The sequence below is a fragment of the Ursus americanus genome, chromosome X, assembly GCF_024610735.1.
Source record: "Ursus americanus isolate L20-20 chromosome X, mUrsAme1.1.p, whole genome shotgun sequence".
In the NCBI taxonomy this organism is placed as follows: domain Eukaryota; kingdom Metazoa; phylum Chordata; class Mammalia; order Carnivora; family Ursidae; genus Ursus; species Ursus americanus.
In genome coordinates, this window is record NC_142164.1 from 28405414 (window position 1) to 28426651 (window position 21238).

The 21238-nt window shown below is 47.5% G+C and overlaps 1 protein-coding gene across 2 annotated transcripts in view; it reads left to right on the forward strand.

The window, feature by feature from the left end:
* Positions 1-8332: 8332 nt before the first annotated feature.
* TMEM255A (transmembrane protein 255A) overlaps positions 8333-21238 on the forward strand; it is a 49838-nt gene continuing 36932 nt past the window's right edge. Inside the window, exons 1-2 of one of the 2 annotated variants that reach the window (XM_087860231.1) lie at positions 8333-8578; positions 15173-15315. In XM_087860231.1, the coding sequence (XP_087716357.1) occupies positions 8521-8578; positions 15173-15315 (201 nt within the window). In that variant the 5' untranslated portion in view covers positions 8333-8520. The remainder of the gene's footprint in view (positions 8579-15172; positions 15316-21238) is intronic. The other variant, XM_087860230.1, reaches the window with a different exon arrangement.

Here is a 21238-nt window from a genome sequence, read left to right on the forward strand (position 1 = left end):
ATGGAATGTTAGGCAGCTGCTGGGGGGGAAAATGAGGTAAATCTATATATACTGATGTGGAGATCTGCCCACGAAATAGAATTGGGGTTTTTAAAAAGTAAGTCGCAGAGTAAGAGTTATGGTTTGGCTCCATTTTTGTTCACTACCTATGTGCATAAATGGGTGTGTGTATAACCACGTGTATACTTGTACAGGCATCGGAAAAATGGAAAAGTCTGGGGAAATACACACCAGACTGTGAGTAGAGGTTACCTCTTCAAAGTGAGTCTTTCCCTTTGCAGGAAATGGAGGTGCCTGTTGTAACTGCCAGCTGTTTGCTGGAGGAAAGCAGGCTGTCTTGGACAACCCTTCCTGGGTACAGCAGGGTTCTGGGCTCCCGGGCCGAGCTGAGAGGCAGGTCTGGAGTGAGGTGCATTTCATCCTCAACAGAACTTCTTACGACGGCTCCAACCGAACTGCACAGCTGGGTTTCTTCTGAACAGTTGGACACTAAAATGCAACCTTACCAAAGGAGTCCTCGCTAATAAACAAAGGGGCTCATTTTCTCCCTCTCTCTGCTCTGTCTTCCCCTCAAATTCCACCCGCCCACCCCCACCCCGGCGGAGTTCCTTTTATCTTCCCAGACAGGTCAGTCTCTCAGAAAAGCTGTTCCTTTCAGGCAATCCACAGAGTAGACAGCCCCCTACCGGCGTTATTTCAGGGGCATAGAAAGAGCTGGACCGGAAAAAGTACTTGCCCACCTGCCAGCACCAACAAGCTTTAATAATCACACAATGAAAGGGAAGTACAAATTTCCTTGAAAGAGGTGACGCATTGCCTGAAACTTGCACTCAGGCAAGGACGATGGAAAGCAGAGCCGCGCGTGTGTGTGTGTGTGTGTGTGTGTGTGTGTGTGTGTGTGTGTCTGCGTGAGAGACAGAGAGACAGAGAGAGACAGAGAGAGAGGGCACCAAAGCAGGCAGGTCCTGAACAGCCTCAAGCCCATATTGCAATTTACGAAACATTCACAGGTTTATTTAATTTGCTCGTAAACCAGAATTCGGAGGGTTTGGGGGGCTCATTTTAATAATGCATGCTCACTGAACATATTTGAAAGACACGGAAAAGTATAAAAAAGAAGGTAGTCATCTGTAATTCCACTCCCCAGAGTTAACTACAGTAAATATCTTTATGGTTTTCCCTCTGGTCATTTTTCTCTACATATATATGTATTTTAAACAAAATTGAGATCAAACGATACAGCCTACTTTTTCACTCACTAGTATGGATATTTCTATGCCCTGAATATTTGAAAACACAATTTTAATAGCTATATAACATATGCACCATATGGCCGTGTTATCATCTAGTTAATCATATCCCTAATTTGGGGCATTTCAGGTTTTTTTCCAATTTTTTTCCTTATTATAAAGAACATTGCCATGGACATCCTTGCACATAAATCTTAGTCCAGATTTCTCTTTCCTTAGTACAGATTCCCAGAAGTGGAATTACTGGGTCACAGAGTGTAAACATTTTTAAAGGCTCTTTGGAGCAGTTTGAACTGGGAGCAGATCTACTGATTCCCAGAAACGACTGAACACAGAAATCCTCTCCAGTTCAAACCTGAACCAAGCGGTTGGACGCAGCCCCCGCCCCCGCCTGTGACAATGCCACATCTAATTAGGTGTTTAATGAATGTTTTTTGATGGGGATACAGGGAAAGGATGCACTCAGCTCTGTAATTAATTAGAGGAAGGAAACAGGGCAGTTACAGCTTAACTGAGTGCTATTCGGCCGTCGCCACCAATCGCCATTTCTGGCAGGTAAACCAGAACATTCGAACTGTGAGACCCACCAAATGATCCTCCAGCCCAGTCCTGGGGCCTCAAGGCCACGCACTCTCATCTCCTGCCCTTTTCCCCCTGATTAAAAAGTAATATGTGTGAACTGAGGGCTACAGAGGGGAGGGGGGTGGGGGAATGGGATAGACCGGTGATGGGTAGTAAGGAGGGCACATATTGCATGGTGCACTGGGTGTTATACACAACTAATGAATCATCGAGCCTTACATCGAAAACCGGGGATGTACTGTATGGTGACTAACATAATATAATAAAAAATCATTATTAATTAAAAAAAAAAAAAAAGTAATATGTGTGGTGAATTTTTCTGTATGGATTTTCCTTCGATAGTTTACTGTATAAAATATGTTAATGATGTTTACCCATTGACCAGTCTCACTCTAACCTTAATATTTGGTGACTATTAACCTCTGTTAAATGTATTCTAAAATTCACAAAAGCATTATTTCGCCTTTTTGACTATCAAGATTTCCCTAGAGTATTCATTGATGCATGCATTATTGTTCTCTGTTGCTGGTTTATGCCTTCAAATTAGGAAAGTGTGAAATTCTGTGAAAAAATAGACTTTGATCTTAAAAAGAAACCCCCCCTTTTGTAGTAAGAAACAGATGTTTTTCTGAACTTTCCTATCAAGAATTTACTGGAAGCACGTATACCTCTAGCCTTTGGATGTTTTTGTTAATGTTTCCAAGCAATGTCATTTCTTTATATTCATCGTCATAGAATTCTCCTGATGCTCTTCATCACACATTAGTGAAAAAGTTTACTTTTTTAAAGTATTTTATTTATTTATTTGACAGAGAGAGAGACAGCCAGCGAGAGAGGGAACACAAGCAGGGGGAGTGGGAGAGGAAGAAGCAGGTTCCCAGCGGAGAAGCCTGATGCGAGACTCAATCCCAGGACGCTGGGATCACGCCCTGAGCCAAAGGCAGACGCTTAACAACTGAGCCACCCAGGTGTCCCTGAAAAAGTTCACTTTTAAAAAGGAGTATTTCCTTCTCAAAACAAACAAACCGAGGAAAGTACGCGTGGAGAAAAAAATCAGGAAAAATGCATTTCAACCCCTCAGTTGTTCTCTCTGGAGAGTAGAATTGGGGGGGGGGGAGCGTAATTTGTTCCATCAGGCACCTCCGCATGTTGGGGAATTTTTACAGTGTCATGTTTTATTTCAGGAAGCAGGAAAAAGCAGTCGATTAAAAGTGCCATATATTCAACAGGTATTTAAGTCCCTATTACGGACCAGGCATGACTAAGTGATCAGTATAGAAATTTTTTTTTAAAGATTTTATTTATTTATTCAACAGAGATAGAGACAGCCAGCGAGAGAGGGAACACAAGCAGGGGGAGTGGGAGAGGAAGAAGCAGGCTCATAGTGGAGGAGCCTGATGTGGGACTCGATCCCATAACGCCGGGACCACGCCCTGAGCCGAAGGCAGACGCTCAACCGCTGTGCCACCCAGGCGCCCCAGTATAGAAAATTTTGAAAGCCACTTGTAAAAAGACGACTTTGGGCGTGTGCGACAGAGCACAGTGATGGACACAGCAACGAACACAACTAAGCAGCTGGAGGTTTCTAAGGTTCTTGCGGACGGTGACACTGTGTTTTCCTCCTACTGGGACTGCTCTCAGCCTCGGCCTCCTAGACCTGCGGTTCCCAGCAGACGCCTGGTGCCCGGCTGAACTCCCATCTGGCTTCCCGGCTGCCCCCTGCCGTCGCTGGTGGTAACCAGGTGTGTCTTAGGTACTCAAGCATCTGCTTTGCAAGGCAGAGCCAAGAGACCGCGAGGACCCACACACACGCTGGACATGCTGATGGTGGGAAGCCCCTTTGCTGCAAATACTTTGGAGGACGATTTGGCAATATGTATTAAAAGCCTTAAAAATATTCAGACTTGGCAGGGGGCCTGGGTGGCTCAGTCGGTTGGGCGTCTGTCTTTGGCTCAGGTCATGATCTCAGGGTCCTGGGATCGAGTCTCTGCTTCTCCCTCTACCCTTCCTGCTCCCCTTGCTCATGCTCTCTCTCAAATAAATAAATAAACAAACAAACAAATAAATAAATAAATAAATAAATGTTATCAAAATTTTCTTACTGGTATTGAAAAACACCTACAGCGTTTGGTAACTATAGTGTTTGGTCAGTAGGATAGGAAGAAAACAGTGACAAAGTAAAGACATGTACCAGCGTTGTTCCCTGGTGCTGTGGTGTTTTTTCTTGGTACCCAAAGAAAATGACCAGCTGACAACGGGCTCCAGTCAAGCTTCGAGGGTGAAACCACACCATCAAACATGGTTCTCCTCAGAGATAATGCTTAGTGAAATAAGTCAAGCAGAGAAAGACAACTATCATATGATTTCTCTCATCTATGGAACATAAGAACTAGAATGATCAGTAGGGGAAGAAAGGGATAAAGAAAGGGGGGGTAATCAGAAGGGGGAATGAAACATGAGAGACTATGGACTATGAGAAACAAACTAAGGGCTACAGAGGGGAGGGGGGTGGGGGAATGGGATAGACCGGTGATGGGTAGTAAGGAGGGCACATATTGCATGGTGCACTGGGTGTTATACACAACTAATGAATCATCGAGCCTTACATCGAAAACCGGGGATGTACTGTATGGTGACTAACATAATATAATAAAAAATCATTATTAATAAAAAAAAAAAACAAAACAAAAAAAAAAAAACATGGTTCTCCTCAGGGACCGTTCAGCTGTTTGTGGCACAGGCGCTGGGTACTAGGCATTGACCTAAGGTACAACCCCAACCTCAATTAGGGATGTTTGGACTCCGAGGTTCTCCATAATGCCGAAGCTCCTTTCTATTCTTACTCAACTCAAGCCTGGGAGCTGAGAGGTGCGTGGGGGTAACCAGGGTGGACAGAGCGTGGCTGGGATGTATCCATGCACGTGTTTGCGTGATTTTGCGACTGCTTGTGTGGCTGCCATCCCAAGTATGCACGAATGCCTTTACGTGTACGTATCCACGTGGACATGACTCCTCCAGCCCACATTTCTCAAATTTGGAATCAGGAAGGCTCTACCGTCATTTGGTCAAATTGATCATCAAAATAAAGAGGAGATGGAGTGCTATGGCTATTCCCTGGGTGAATGTGTTGGAGACAGAGAACCATCTGGCCAAAGGCTTCTGGGGAGTGCTCTCATGGTTGGTTTGAAGAAGATGGAGAGAAGCGGGCTGCAGCCCCATTGGCAAACTTTTCCTCGTGTTATAGAACAGTTTGCAACCTAGGACAACATTGTATGCTGATTTATTTTAAGCCATTTTAATAATTTCTTCTTTATCAGAAGCGAACCAAGCAGTTTACACAGGCTGGAAAAGACAGCTTTCCACATTCTTTAGAGATTTTGGCTCCCCTCTAGCAACCAGAGAGCTAGAGATCCCTAAAGGAGCCAAAGAGAAACTTGTTCCTGTGCTTTCGATGGACAGAGGCCCTTTCCACTTTAGCACGTCGCCCATTAATTGACACCAAGGGCCTATGTCATTTGACCTTTATAATCAAAGCCATAAACGAGTGAGGTACCCTTGGGGGGGGGCTTGCTTTATGCAACATCTGTATTCCCAAATCCTGCATGAAAATTAAAAGCTATTTTAAAAAGTCTGAGAGGAGCTGGCTATTTAGAAGAACTGCTTATTGTAGATTTCCTTCCCACTGTCTCTTGGGTACCTTATGGGACTTGGGACGCAGCAGGCTCTCAGTCAAGTTAGAAAGACCCGTTTCTTCATCTAGGTGGCTTTCCCATTGGTAAATTTTACTATGAGCCTATTACTGTGTAAAATCTACATGCGTTTTGACATAAAAAAAAATCAGGATGGAGCCCATGAAAAAATGGCCTCTTGTTTTTAAATTGTCCAGCTCACTCGGAGTAAAAAAACCTTTTTTTGGGGGGGAAAGGGGGTCTTGTGACAGGCTTGGTTGAAATGTGGGTTGCTTTTTTTTTTTTTTTTCTTTTCCAAGCTCCCATTCTAGTCCCTCCCCTTATCCCAGATCCTCTGTCCAAATAAGCACACCATCTCTGGGGACAGGACTGCTACTACTCACTGAGCTGCTGCGGCTGCTGCTGTGGTCTCAAAGTCACTTCTAACTTGACTGAGAGCCTGCTGCGTCCCAAGTCCCATAAGGTACCCAAGAGACAGTGGGAGGAAATCTACAATAAGCGGTTCTTCTAAATAGCCAGCTCCTCTCAGACTTTTTAAAATAGCTTTTAATTTTCACGCAGGATTTGGGAATACAGATGTTGCATAAAGCAAGCCCCCCCCCCCAAGGGTACCTCACTCGTTTATGGCTTTGATTATAAAGGTCAAATGACATAGGCCCTTGGTGTCAATTAATGGGCGACGTGCTAAAGTGGAAAGGGCCTCTGTCCATCGAAAGCACAGGAACAAGTTTCTCTTTGGCTCCTTTAGGGATCTCTAGCTCTCTGGTTGCTAGAAGGGAGCCAAAATCTCTAAAGAATGTGGAAAGCTGTCTTTTCCAGCCTGTGTAAACCCTGCTTTCTTCAAGGCTCCTTTCACAGAAACAAAATCAGTTTGTTCCGAAGTACTCCTGAGAAATCAACGCTGTTGCAGGAGCTCTTCCCATTAAATATGCGAGTGAAGGGGGTGGGGAGTGAAGGGGGTGGGGAGAGAGAAGTCAACAGAACTAAAGACAAACACTGCAAAAATATAAGTTACAAGACTGCTGTCTGCCTGAGATTGACACACGAGCCAAGCATGCTTAAGACACACTCCTCTACACCAGTGGGCATCTTGTCTCTATCTAGGACATATATCACAGATTTCCAAACCACATCTATAGTGTAAGGCTGCTAATAATACCCTGACACGGCATTCAGCCGGGCCCCTGGGGTGCCCAAGTTCTTTACAAAGGGCTTCCTTTTTAACCTTCAGGAAGCATCTTTTCTTCCTTTGGAAGATGGGAAGGGGCAAGGGCCCTTGGTCCCATTTCGTAGATAAGGAAACAAAGCCTCGCAGTAGATTAACGGAGCTGGAAAGCCAGAGCTGGAAAGAACCAAGTTCTCTTCTTGATCCCATCAACTCTCAGGGGAGTTTTATACTTGATTTCTTTTTTTTCCGGGAGGACACCGAAAGAGGGTTGCCCCAATCATCAGGAGAGGTGGTTGGAAGGAGACGCGGCAGTGAGGACCTTGGCGCTCTCACTGGGACAGAATGGATGCCTTCAAACAGGGAAATTCCGTGGGATGAGGGGCCCACAGGGCTGAGCTGCCAGAGAGAACTGCCAGCCCATTGGTATCCTCTTCCTCACCTCCCGCCTCATTCTGTTCTGCTGCTGTTTTGAGGACTCAAAACCACCCTGTGGGCTGACGATGTAGTGATTCCAGCCCAATAGCCTAATGGGGTCTGGTAGGATCGGTTGGGAGGGACTTTGCTGTCCTCCAAGATCAAGGACATTTCCCCTTCACCCTCAGTTTCCCCTAGCAATTCACAGTGGATTCTGGTGGCCAGGGCGATTTCATTCTTTCCAAAGTTACCTGTGTTTTCATCCTTTTGTACCTCTTGGGGCTAACGAATTCCTTAGGTTTTCAATATGCCATATAGAGTGATATCTCTTTTCAGTTGCCATAGCAGCAAGAGCACTGACCTGGGAGTCCAACAGATCTAGGTTCAAATCCCACCTCTGTCATTTACTGGCTGAGCAGCTACAGGAAATTTCCGTGCCTTCTCTTAGATTCAGTTTCTTCATCTGTAAAATGGGATGATGGTACTTCCTCTTCCTGCCTTGCATGGCTGTTGTGATGAGAAAATGAGATCCTTGACGTAAAAGCATCTTGACCAAAGCACAAACTGGGGTGGTGCTGATGCATAGTCGCATTTGCTTTAGCTGAATCTCCTAGCTCTTAGGGGGCTGTTGGTTCTAGAATTCTCAGATCTGGTGAATAAGGCTGTGTTCCCTCTCTCCCTCTCTGCATAATTTTATACACTCTGGTCACATCCCTTCCCAGCCTTCATCTTTCTAGACTAAAGAGTCTGCGTTTGTTTAATCTATCTTCATATGGCAGCCCCCTCTACCCTCCCCCACCCCTTGATTATAGAGTGGCCCTTCTCTGGATCATCTCCAGCTCCATTATGTCATTCTGGAAGCACTAAGACCAAACCTGCACAAATGTGTGTGTGTGTGTGTGTGTGTGTGTGTGTGTGTTCATCAGCTCTGAACCTCTGACTCTGTCCCCTCCCCAATTATAAATCCTAGAACAGGATGCTTGCCCAAGACCCTCTCTCCAAACTACAGAGAAGGCTGATTGGCCCCAGGCTGTAGCTTCCCCCCTCTTTCTCTGCGCAGCCCTGGCCCCAAGGGGCTAAAACGGCTCCCTGTCTGGCTTGGGAGGCTGGGAGGTGGATAACTAGGATGGGGGGGCCGAGGGGGAGGGAGGGGGGGTCTTGCGCAAGCGCACGCCGCTGCTCGGACCGCCAATGCTGCTGCCTCCCCGAGCAGAGGGAGGCAGAAGAGGAGGGAGGGAGAAGAGGGGAAGGGAGGGGGAGGCGGCACTTGGGCTGCAGCTCGCAACCAGAGGCAGTCTCTCTCAGCTCTCGGAGGGACGGGGAGCGGCAGCCGCGGAGTAGGATGCCCTGCGGGGCGCCCTGAGCCGGGGGCGCGTGAAGCAGCTTCGGGGGCCGGGGCCACAGGGCAGCTTTCACTATGCATCAGTCCCTGACTCAGCAGCGGTCCAGCGACATGTCCCTGCCCGATTCCATGGGTAAGTCCAGCCGCCCTTCCTAGGGGCGGCGGCGGCTAGGGGTGAGTGCGCTGCCCTCTGGACTACGAGCGCCCCGGCAGACCCGGGAGCCGGGAAGCGGGAAGCGGGGCTAGGTAGGGGGGTCCGCGCGCCCCAGCGTCTGGGTCGCCGACCAGAGCCCCAGGGGAGCGGCCCGGCGGGGGCGGGGGCGACGCGCGGGGATGGGAGAGCCAAGCTTGCGTCGGAGTGTCCCTGCCCCGGAGTGCGGGTGTGTGCGTGTTTGTGTGCGTGTGCAGACAGACTTGCAGCCGGTGGTAAATTCCAGCTGTCTGGGAATCAAAACACTTCCCTGCAACCTGCGCCTTCGCTTTCCATTCGACGCTCCCTCTTTGCAAAGTCCCCGTCACTTCTAAGAGCTCACGACTAACGACAATTAGGAGAAGCAGAGTCCTCGTCCTCTCCCAACTCTGTCGAAGGTGCCCAGAAATTCAGAGCTGCAGTGGGGGGGGCAGACTTGCACCTCGCTGATGGGGGGGTTTGCGCAACCCTGGGGGATGGGCAGGGGGGGAGAAGAAAGGAGGGGGGTTGGCGGGAGGGGAATTCCTAAGGAATCACTCAAGACAGCCCAGCCCTGCCGTCTGCAGCAGCAGGATCAACATTCCTTGAATTTGATTCCTACTCTGCTCCAAATGCACGGAATGTGCGTGAGTGTGAAAAAAAAAAAGGTGTATGGGGGGGGGGACGAGTGAGAGCGCGAGAAAGAAAGAGCGAGCGCGAGCCCGCGCATCTTCTGAAGTCGCGCTTTCTCTCTCGGGGTGGAATGGGGGGGAGACCCACTAGCCTGATTTGGTTCAACACTTTTCCTCATCACATCTGGGGGACAGCTACCTCTAGGCACCAACTTGGCTGCCCCTCGAAGCTGCGTTTTGGTAGTTAGAAACAAAACACAAACCCAGTCCCCCTCAGCTGTTAGGCACCTTCCCAAGCCCTATGATTTCACTGGGCGGAGAAATTAATTTGGAGCCCAGGAGAGCGGGAGGGGATTGGCAAACCATGATCCCACCTAATCTTAAAATTCGCCTCGGATACACTCTAACCAAATTGAATTATCTCTTGCCAGCATACTTTACATTCTGCAAATTTCCTCCGTCCCGAATTCCTGCCATCCAATCTGCTTAGGTCTCCGATGAATTTGCGGGAACATCTCAAGAGGAGGGGGCGGGGAGAGGGTTGAACCCCCTATGTGAGCTCCCTACAGCCTGCATAAGACTGGGTCTCAACAGAATTCGTTCACCGGAGGGGCCTTTCTCCAGAAAGTGTCATCTCCTAGATGGTGGGAAGATCCGTATTTTCAATGGTTTTGCCTATTCAGTATAAGAATTTGCTCTTTTTTATTTCTAAGGGTGTAGTTATTTGCAACGTGGTCCAAATGAGGCCAAGGACTTGGGTCCGAATCCAGAACCCAGCAGTACCAGACTCCCCCCAGTTGTCTAATACAAGCGCGCGCACCCCCCCCCACACACACAAACACACACGCACGCACGCGCGCGCACCATGAACACAGATGCACTCCTCACCTTGGCCAGCTGTGGCGCCAGCGCAGCCCCTGGCTCCCCGACGCCAGACTGTTGCGCCAGGGAGGGCTGGGTGGAAGAGTGCGAGGGCCCGCAGCGCGCATTCCCGCAGCGGGCCACAACCACCTGCAAAGCCGGCCTCCCGCGCCGGCCCGTCTGCCTGTGGCGGAGTGGGCGGGTTAGGGGGCCAGGGCTTTAAATGTTGCTACTTGGCACATGGCTCTGTGGGTTGGGGAACAAGATGAAGAGAGTTGTTTCTTGGGCTCCCAGGGGCCCTCGGCCAATCTTGCGTTTCTCGAAAGATCTGCGCAACAAAAAGCTGAGTGGGCTTCGCCCAGCCCAGACTCGACACTGCGGGAAAAGAATCATAGAGCCCTTACAGATGCGCGAGCCTGCTCCACGCGTCCCGCTTTGTAAAGTCCGCAGACCGAGGGCACTAGCAAATTCCTGAGTCGAGCGGTAACCCTGGGTTTCCACAGTTTGGACAGGGGAGTCTCCCCGGAGTTCCCTGGCTCGGGTCCCGCACAACCCAGGCCTGAATCAGCGTCTAGGCTATTTAGGAGCTACTCCCACTTAACTCAGCGCTGGCAACGCCACCTTGCGTGGCGGGGGAGGGGAGGGGAGGTAGTGTTTCAGCCCCCAAGGGGCAGCATTTCTGAGGGGATTCCCCCTACAGGCAAGACACAACCGCAGCCCAAACAATACAACGTAAAACACACAGACACACACTGCACCAAGGTGCCTGCACGCTACGTTTGCCGGCTGCCTGGGGATGAACGGTTAGAACAAGGGTCGGGGCGGAGCGGGCGCTTGGCAATATGAGGGTGGTCATTTGACCAGCGCCCCTACGTCCCCCTCCCAGCAACCCCCTTCTCCCTTTTGGCAACACCGCCCCCAGGCGCTGAGGCACCTCTACTACAGCGGGGCTCTCCTTCCCTCCCAAATAACCTATTTGTAATTCACCAGTGGCCTTGGACGTCTCTGGATAAAGAACTGCGAAAAGGAGGAGGGGCGGGGGGGGGCGGGATAGTAGCACCTTTAAGGAAATGTTTGGGAGATTGACAGAGCCTCGAGGCTCTTGTGTGGGCAGCCACCTGTTTCCACCGATTTGCAAAGCTGGGACTTCCCGGGAACCCTCCCTGAGTGGCAAAGCTGACTCAGGTAAGCAAACCCTAATTGGTTCAGAAGATGACCCCCCCCCCAATTAGCCAGTCATCTACAACTTAGTGTACAGGACAGGCTACTGGGCCTCTGTCCTGGCTGCGCTCTGATAGTGATTACACACCCTGTAATCAAGGGGGTAATCAAGAACATGCACGAGGTAAAACATGAGTAAGCAGAGACAATCTTCCCACCTTCTGGCAACCCACACCTTCGTTCCTGTCAGCTACATCATCTTGGAACTGGATTTATCATATGGCTTGTGTACCAGATCCACAATTACAACGGTAATCGTAGCAGTTACAATGAATATGTGTATCGAGTAAGATGTATAGGAACTCTGAGACATGAAATACCGAGCGATTCGAGTACAGTAGGCTTGGTAAGAAAAACTTTTGGAGGAGGTGAGTTTTGCGCAGGTTTTAGAGGCAGGGAGGGACTCAGAAGACCGCAGTGCAGGTGGGGGCTCTGACGGGGGCGGGGACCAGGCTGTATCTAGAAGGGTGCAGACAGCAAATACTTGGGCACTTCTAGAGCTGAGCAGCCGGGTCGTCAGGAATCTGGGGTGGAGGTGGGGCACTGCAGAGAGGGAGGGCTGCGGTAGCTCTGCAGGGAGGCTGCTGGGGGCGGAAGGGGGGCAGGCGATGCCAATGACGGGATTTCAGACTCTCCCACTGCTGTTGGTTGCAGGGGTGGTGGTTGTTGTTTCAACAGAAATATACTGGGCGCCAAGTAGACAGGCCAGTGAGAGACGCTGGGGTTGTGTGGTAGCAGTTGACCAGAAGGCTTTTAGTTCTGGGGACCCCTCAGGTGTGCCCTATTTTAAAAAATCAGTTCTACCAACACAGCTTATATTTATTCATACGATTCCCCCCACCCCTTTTTGATTAGAAGGGAAGCAATTCTGATATGTTGCCTCTTGTTTATTCAACAAGTATTGACTGCTCTCTGGGTATCAAACACCGTGATAGGCACTGTTTTCAAGTACCTCCTGCTTTATTTCGGCGCCTCACGGTATCGGACAGAGGTTTTCGAAAGGTTGACTAAACAAAATCGGAGTCAGATGTTCCTGCGTTCGTGGGAACATCTAAGGCAGGCCCCAAATTGTGCCGTAAGAAGCATAGGGCTTCCTTCTAAAATGAAACAAGCACGGGAAAATGTCCTAAACAGACACCATGAGCTACCTCTTAGTAGCCCGGACCACACATTCAGAGAACGGGTGTGTCTCGCTCCAAGTAGATGTGACTTGTAAGTCCAATTGACACTAAAGGTAAATGGAGAGGTGATTCTGCACATTTTAAAAGCATTTGCCCCAGGGTTCCTTATGATGGTCAACTTCCCAGGTGCAACTAGAAATAATCTCATCTTACACAATTACAGTCCTTATAGTGTAAAGTAGGGGGTGACTTGGGGGAGGGTGTGAAGGGGACAGAGAATAGATATTCAACTTGTGATGAGAGAGTTTTCTTAGGAATTTTCAAAGTAAATCCTATCTAGAGGCAAGGCCCCTGTAAATCTGTGGGATCTTTGCCCAGGTTTCTCAACTGACTGGATTTTCAACTCCGGTTCTAAAGCAGGGGGAAAAAAAATAGATTTTCAAATGACACCATGTGGTTTGCTGAGTCACTTCTCTGACCTGGCTCCTGTGCTTGTAAGAGCTTAGAGTGATATTTGCAAAGGAGACCCAAGAGCTGTGAATAGGATTTAAAGCCACTTGGCAGGGAAAGAGCAGGCGAGTGATACCGAAAAAAATTAAAAAGACCATACACACACTCCCCCGATTTAGTCTCTAAAGTTGATATGTTTTCTGGGTGAGGTGTTGAGCCACTTTCGGTGTCACAAAGATACCCTTGGTGTCTCCAGATGTTCCCTCACTGTCTTTTGCTAGTTCGAGGCAGGGGAGGGCTAAGATGGGGTGAGTGACAGAGGAGAAGGCAGGTGGAATGGGAGGCGATGCTGGTAGGTTTAGGTTAGAGCCCCTCTGTGGAAACAACTCGAAGGTTCACTGAGAAGCATCCGTCATCCAATAGACTCAGGGACCCTGGTTTAGACACTCACGTAGGGCCCACTAACCTTCAGGTGAACAGGAAATAAATCCTGGCCCACCTCTCCCCACCCCCACTCCTCCAGGCCCCCTCTCTCAGCCCTGCTCCGGGTGTTTCCACTAGTCAGCCTGCCATCTGCATCCCAAATAGCCATCTCTCTCGAAGGGCCCTGATGTCACAGGTGTCGCTAGTGGTCCTTTATGCTCTTCCCCGTGGAGGCTGGACTCAGGCCCCACTGGAGAGGAGACTCATCTCCCAACTTTCCCTACCTCTGCTCCCAGGGCGAGGTCTGGCGCTTTAGTCTGTGGGTGCCTATAAACGCTCCAGCCACTTGTACATTTCAATGTGAAGTAGTCTCAGAACGGGATCGCATTAGAAATGACCCTGATGAGTCATGTCCCTCACTTTCCAGGCTGACGTCAGGGGAGACCGCCAGCCCCTCCCACCTCCCTTGGAGCCCTCGGCAGGGCCCGCACTGGGGAAGACGAGATGGGTGGTGGAGCGAACCCAGGGTGGGACTCCTGGCCCTTTGCGTCCACACCAGGAGGGCAGATCGGCTGGGGGCTGCACGGCCCGCCACAGCCCTTCTCTCCCCCCACCTGGCCTCTGGCTCTCGCTGGCTGTCTCGCCTCCCTCCCCCTTCCTTCATCCCCTCTCCCCTCCCTCCCAGTGGTGCAGTCTGGGCGGCTTCAAAGGCGGCTGCTGCCTTGAGGCTGCAGTGAGGCCTCTCAGAATGATGGGGTCCTGGGAGCAGATTCTAGTGGCCTCTTTAGGCCCATAAATGCCACTCAAGCCGTCTGGGTGGGAGACCCCATCATAAGGCTCCCCGCTGCTTCATCCTTCTCACTAGAGAATGGACTCTCCTACCACGCCCCCCGTTTGCTTCTGTTTACAGAACTCCTAGGTGGGAACTCATGCCTGGTATTTCCTGCTGAGAGCGCCTTCCCCAGGCCAGAGAAACGCAGGCGGAGTGTGGAGCGGTGCTGGATTTCTTTGAAAAAAAAAATTAAATTCAAAAGCGAGTCTAGATACCATTTTTCTATCTGACTTAATAAGCCTGTTTTCGAAAAAAATATTGGTTTGCGCTATCATGTCTGATAAGCACTGAGTAGGAGAGCGGGTTTCTTGTCGTTTATATTTATGTCACCCTCACATAAGCCTAAATGTGTGTAAGTTATAATCTTCCCCATCTACCTCCCCCGATACATATCTTTGTGGACTAATGGCCTCCAAACACTTACTTTATTACACACATTTGTTATGTGACAGATCTTGCCAACACACCATTTTAAAGTTTATATATGAGGTGGCAAATGTCAGAAATAAATGAAAAAAAAAATCCCAGTACCTGGCTTGGTTGTGATATTTACACTGAAAATGAAATTTCCTATCTCCAGCTTATGAAAAAAACCCTCTCGGTCGCATATTGGCTTTAAAATATTTTCATTTAATGCCTCCACAGGCACACTTCCCATTTATCATATGCCTTATAATTTGGCCTAAAAAAAAAAAACCACTCTACTAAGTGGGTATGACACATCTTTTCTAGAATGCCGAAAGCACAAAAATTTGCTTTTGTTTTGTTTTTATGCAACTGGTAAGATTTCTTCTGTTGTTCATTTTCAAACTGGAAATATGGTTTTTTTAATTGTAAACGTGGCACCTGATGACGGCAAAAAAATGAAGCCCCATCCCTTCTCTGTAATTCCACTCCCCAGAGATAACCCCAACTACCAGTTGGAGTAGGAAAGGAAGACCTTCCTAATGATTTTTCCTTTAAGTACATTCCTTCTCCGGCCGAAATGAGCAATTTCAGTTTCTCTGTGTGCTTTCAGGAGCCTTCAATCGAAGGAAACGAAACTCCATCTATGTCACGGTGACTTTGCTCATTGTGTCCGTGTTGATTCTCACGGTGGGCCTTGCCGCCACCACCAGGACCCAGAATGTGACTGTCGGAGGTTATTACCCCGGAGTTATTGTAAGTATAAAAGGCATAGGTAGGTCTCGGTGGCTTTCTGGCTACGTCTTTCAGGTTCTACTCTGATGGTTTCCAGTTCTGCTCGAGTTTCTAGTGTTTGCTCACTTTTCCTCCTTGATGTTTCCCTATATGTATTTAGAGAGTCAACTCTGGGCCCATTAAGAAGAGCACTGGACTGAGAATCAGAAGAATCCGGGCTCTGTCCCTAATTAGCAGTGTGATCCTGAGCTTGTCACCTCCTTCTTCAGGACTTTGGTTTTCTGGTCTAGGAGACGTTACTAACTAGCAGTGTTAGCCTTAGGCTGAAGTCCTTTTCTCTGGGGGCATCTGCTTTCCTATATATAAATGGGGTCACCTGGTCTTCCCTGAAATCTGAGGACAGCCTGACGCTCTGTGACCAACAGCACTGATCTCCAAAGTGATCCTGTCAGGAAAGATATGTGGGATATTTACTTTCAGAATGTGTGTATTCATTTTTAAGTTTTATGCATGTTCATAAAACAGACAAAAATGGAAGTTCGAAGATTAGATTAAAAACAATAATTTTTAATACTTTCATACTAACACTAAAATTTCAAAGAATGAAATGCGCTTCACACGAAGTCTGTCATGAAAGGTAGTGGCTATAAATCCTTGTTTGAAATAGCCCACTAGATAATTTTGAATGTTTTGGGCTGACTTATCAGATATGATTAAATTATCATTGGCATCACTGAAAGATTTTTTTAAAATCTGAGTATAGTTGACACACAGTGTTACTTTCAGGTGCACAACATAGTGATTCAACGTCTCTACATTGTGCTGCGCTCACCACAAGCGTAGCTGCCATCTGTCACCATGCAAGGTGGCATCATTGTTTTTGAGTGTTGATCCCACAGTGTAGCCAACAAAAAGCTCATCCTGGGAGACGCGTCAACTCTGCCATTTTCTTGTGGCTCGCTTCTGCTTACATGATTCGGGTAATCTTCAATTTGCAGTTTCTCGCCAGGAGGCTTTCCAAAGCCCTTGCCCATTTTGTAGGGACTGGTGTAGTTTAACTAGATCACACATGAAATGCCCCGCCATCAACATCAACCGGTTGCGGCTTGGGTCTTGCTTTCGTCTCCACTAGACAGCCCACCTTGTCATCTCACACGGAGGAAGGGCGCTAGTGACAGTCTGTTTATTGAATATTTACAATGCTTAATTTCTTTCCTACTATTTTAGATAAACAATAAATAGGAAACAAGAGTTCGGATAGTTTCTTTCCTAGATCAGTGGTTTGTTTTAGCCATTCATCCCCAGGGCGCATGCAATCCACTCTGGAAACCACCGAACTCTTAACATACAAAACCTCACTTTATATCCAATCGTAGTGTTGTATACTTTAAACACATACCATTTTATTTGCCATTTATACCTCAATAAATCTGGGAAAAAGAAAAACAAAAACAAACATGAACCTCGCTCGAATCTACACACACTGCTGTTGAACCCAAAAGCCTAACTGGAGAGATTGGATCATCTTTCACTATCAATCGTATGATTTCCCAATTATACTTTGTAAGTCACGGTAGGGAGCAGGAAGGAAGTTTAGGACGATTCTTTTTTTTTTTTTTTTTTTTTTTGATATAGCAAAGAGGTCAGATGTATTTGTGTTGTTGGTTTGTTTGTTCGTTTGTTTTTTGGAGACGTGGGGTTGGAGAGAGAAGTCAAGGGAGAGGAAAGGATTAAAGATGGTTGCGTTTGACAAGCCGGCCTGTGAGTGACCAAGCCTGACGCGGGTTGCCTAGGCCCGGGCTCCACAGTCAGCCTCCTCAACAGCCCTGGCTAGCCAGACTCCCACCTCCCAGGAGCTGCAGGCTGCCCAGGAAGTTCTTGCCCGGCTCCCCGGCGGGGCTCCCTCCAGCCAACAGCAGGTGTCCCACAGACAGCGTTAGTGGCCCTCAGTTAAGCATGTGACGCAAGAACTCACCCAGTCCACTTCCTGTGGTGAGGCAAGAAAACCAGTTGTCAGCAGAATTGGGTTTTATTTTTAAACACAAGCAAGGGGGGGTTGGTGAGGAGGAAAGGGGAGGTAAGATTGCACTTTGGTGGCTTGGAAAGGCAATTTATAGGGTCTGTCTGACTGCGTGCTTCAGGTAGCTGCAGTTGGTAAAGTATTTCTGACGAAGGAGCAAGGGCTCAAGCCAAGATTCAGACTCTCCATGGGTGAGGAAAAGGTATTTTCCATGTCGTTTAAGACGAGGAACTCCTCTTCTAGAATGGTGGCTGTGGACCTTCTCTGCAGAATAGGGGCCCCGTGGGTGACTAGGTTGGAATACATTAACAAAGGATGGGGGGCATGTGATTGTTATTCGGGTACCTGATGTTCAGCTGGCCAGGAAGTTGAAGCAGTGGGGGCATGTGTCTGTGTGTGTCTCACTAAACGCTAAGATGAAAATGTGAAGATGAGAGCCATCTCTGAAGGACAGTGTGCCCCATGGTTTAACCTTCAAAAACGTGCTCTTGGAGTTCCTGTAGATTGCTTCTTTAAAATGGGTTTTAACTATCTAAAGCGAATGGGGATGATTGCAGATTGAAAAGCGGAAGAATGCATTTGGGTTTAGAGATCAGATCGCATTGTAACAAATACAGTAACGCGCCAGACCTGAGAAATCCAGATTTATCCGGGAATGGGGTGCTTTCGCTAATTGAATCCTTCGGTCATTAGAGAGGTAGATACTCTATAAACTCTAAGCCAACGGCTTCCCCACCTTGGTGTGCTTAAGAATGACCTGGTGAAGCTGGGGAAATGCAGACCTCAGCTCCCTACCCGCCCAGAGATTCTGATCCAGCAAGTTCAGGGAGGGCCCAGGAACCTGAGTTTCCTTGTGATGAGCTAACTTCCGATTGAAAAAGTAATACGAATTGAATCTGCATTTTAATAAATAACCCCAGGAGAACCTAATTCAAGTCAACCAGCAACCACCTGGAGAACTAAAACCCAAGAAGTAAAATATGCTCGGCGATAAAACCAGAAGTGAACAGAGTGTGGCATTTTAAGATTCCACACTGGCAGACTGGTCACTTGGAATAGAAAGGATCTTTGTATAGAAATGTGAAAATTTTCAGGCTACTTGGAACTCTGCTGTTTTGGAGTTAACTCCAAAACAAACAAACAAACCAGAATCATCCTAAACTTCCTTCCTGTTCTCTCCAACTTATTTGCTGGTTAAATGTATTAACAGTATGTGAGAATTTAAAATTTCAAAACAGACAAATTAGGGAACAGTTATTAGACTAAAAGAAGAATTACCATACATACAATCCATTTAAATATTGAGATTTCAGGCATTTTAAAATATAATTATATTTGCACAGCTCAAATTCATGTGGAAGTTTTCTGGGGCATATTTATTTTGCCAAGCGAGATGCCCTTGTACAGCGAGGTGCACGATAATTGAGCATAAGCTACCCTCTCCGAGCTAGAACGTGGTACCATCATCGTAAGACACACGTACACACGTGCATCTTTAAAGATGTGCTAATCCGTACATGCTGAACTGTGCAATTTTTTAAAAATGAAAACCGATAAAGAAAGACAAACTGGCTTAGGATTTTTACCATCCTCGAATGTTCGAGACGTATTCCATTCCAGAAGAGTTGTTGGTGAGCTTTCTGCACCGGAGGCCTAAGAAAACAAGAGGCTCGGTTGTGGTTATATAAAGCTGAAAAGGCCAGGAGAGAGAGCCGGCTCCTTCTCTCTAACACTCTACCCTTAGCTCCAGGAGAATGAGGCCTTTAAATGTGTTTCCCCAGCAACCCACAAGATGGGGTTGGCCACCTGATCAGCGTGGAAATCCTTTCATTCTTGCACCCTCGCCCCAGCTGTTGTACTGCTAAGGCCCATACCAGCCTGGGTTTTCTTCCAGGAAAAAAAAATAAAAAATAAGAGTTTCAGTCCCTTTTCCAAGGTGGGGGTGTGTGTCTGAGCTAATTGAAAAATTGTATCAGAGATACCGTGTGATAGTAGGAGACTGAGACAACAGGGATTGTTCGAGGCAATAGTCCAGAAACTTCCTTTAGGCCAAGTGTGGCTTCGGCGCCACGTGTGAAGATTCTTGATAAATCCAACCAAGTTGAGATTAAAGAATCGACTGCCAAGGAAACATACGGAGCTCTGGATAGTGGGATTTTGTGGTTTATTGTGAATTGGGCAGAAATTTTGTCCACCTCTTGTTGAAAATATTTCTAAAATATAAGCTCATTCTAAAATAAATTTCCTCCCTTAGGAAGTACATGTCAAAGATGATGAGACTCGAATCCGGATTTGCTAAATCAGACGTCTACTGCCATGAAGTTCTAACTTTCATTGGCTCCCTGTTGCCCCCTTAGCTTTGTCATTCAGGGCTCACTGAAGATACCCTTGGCCTGGTCTCCCATTCTCCCTCTTTTGCCAAAATTGTCAGTTCCTGGCCCTGAACACGACTTGGGTTTTTCTGCCTTGCTGCTGTGATTTTCATTGCTCACCCCGGTCTGAAATGTCCTCCTTGCGTTCTCTCTCTCTGTTGGTCCAAATGCTCTGCTCTATCCCAACTTAGAGACGCGGCTGGGACGTTTCCAACTGCGGGGTCCACAGTGGTATCTGCCATCTTTGAACTCCCTCCCATAGATTTCTCCTACTCGTGGTTCCTGGAAAACACTTCCATCCTGCTTTGCAGTATCTGTTGGGCCATATTCTTTGGCTTTGTTTATCCAGGTCCACCATCCCTTATCTGAATCCTTGGGCCAGATGTGTTTGAGAATTTAGACTTCTTTTTTTTTTTTAATTATTTTAGAAAGATAATACGGCGCATATGTTACATTATCTAACATCCCAGTGGGGTCTTGAGAAAAACCCCATAATCAGCTCCTTCGTATTTCTCTAATAAACTGTGAATTTTTAAACTAAAGTGGATAAAGATTATAAAATATTCTCACATCAGTTCAAGATTTTGCCACCCAGTTAGTTACCAAAAAAATAAATAAATAAAAAGCCTTTTGGTTTTAACAGCTTTGTGGATTTCAGGATTATGAAGGCATTGTGGACCAGTTTACTTAATTATAGCTTCTTGAGGCTGAGTCTCATTGGTCGTGGTATCATATCCCCCCACCCCCACCCCGTACTTCTGGCCTCCACATCACAGATCTAGCACAGGGCCTGCTGTAGAGTAGATGTCCAATTACCATCCTTCTGAGCGTCGGTGCTGGGTGTCTGCAGCCGTGAATGAGAATCAGCATAAGTTACAGGGCCCAGTCCAAAAAGAGCCCTTAAATCTGACTTTGGTTTCTAATGATCTGACTTTTTCTTCAACGAGTGGAAGGCAGCCAAAACAAAGCAAATCGGTTATTTATTCAGGTAATGGGGAATCAAGATGGAGGTCCAAAGGTCTGCACTTCCCATGATTCCATGCAGTTCTCGAGGGGTGACCACAGAGCTTACCTTTCTGAGGCCTCAGGAGAGGAAACAGTTGATTAGAAGCAACTGCCCACTTTCAGGAAATTCTGTTGATTTGTCCTTTTTTATTTTCAACCTTGCAGCTCTTCCTCAAATAGGACTTTTCACTCCATCCTTGCAGGGACATTCTTTCCTGGAGAGGGTGGGGCAGTGATGAAGGTCACTATTCTACTGACATACCACAAATGCAGCACAGTGTGGCTGAAGGAACACCAGTTGTTGGTCAGGGGACCTTTGGACTAGTCCTGGCCCTGTCAATAACTTGCCATAAGTGGGGATAAGTCCATACAGTTCTCTAGGCCACCATTTTCCTGTCTATCAAACGGGCATGGTATCAGCTCCATTAAACTGCATAGCATTACTGTGACTGAAACAGAGCGCGCATGCTTCTTTAAATTAAAATGCTCTTCAAATGTACGGTAGTTTTAGCAACACTGGTGAGTTCATCAACCTGTCGTCCAGGTG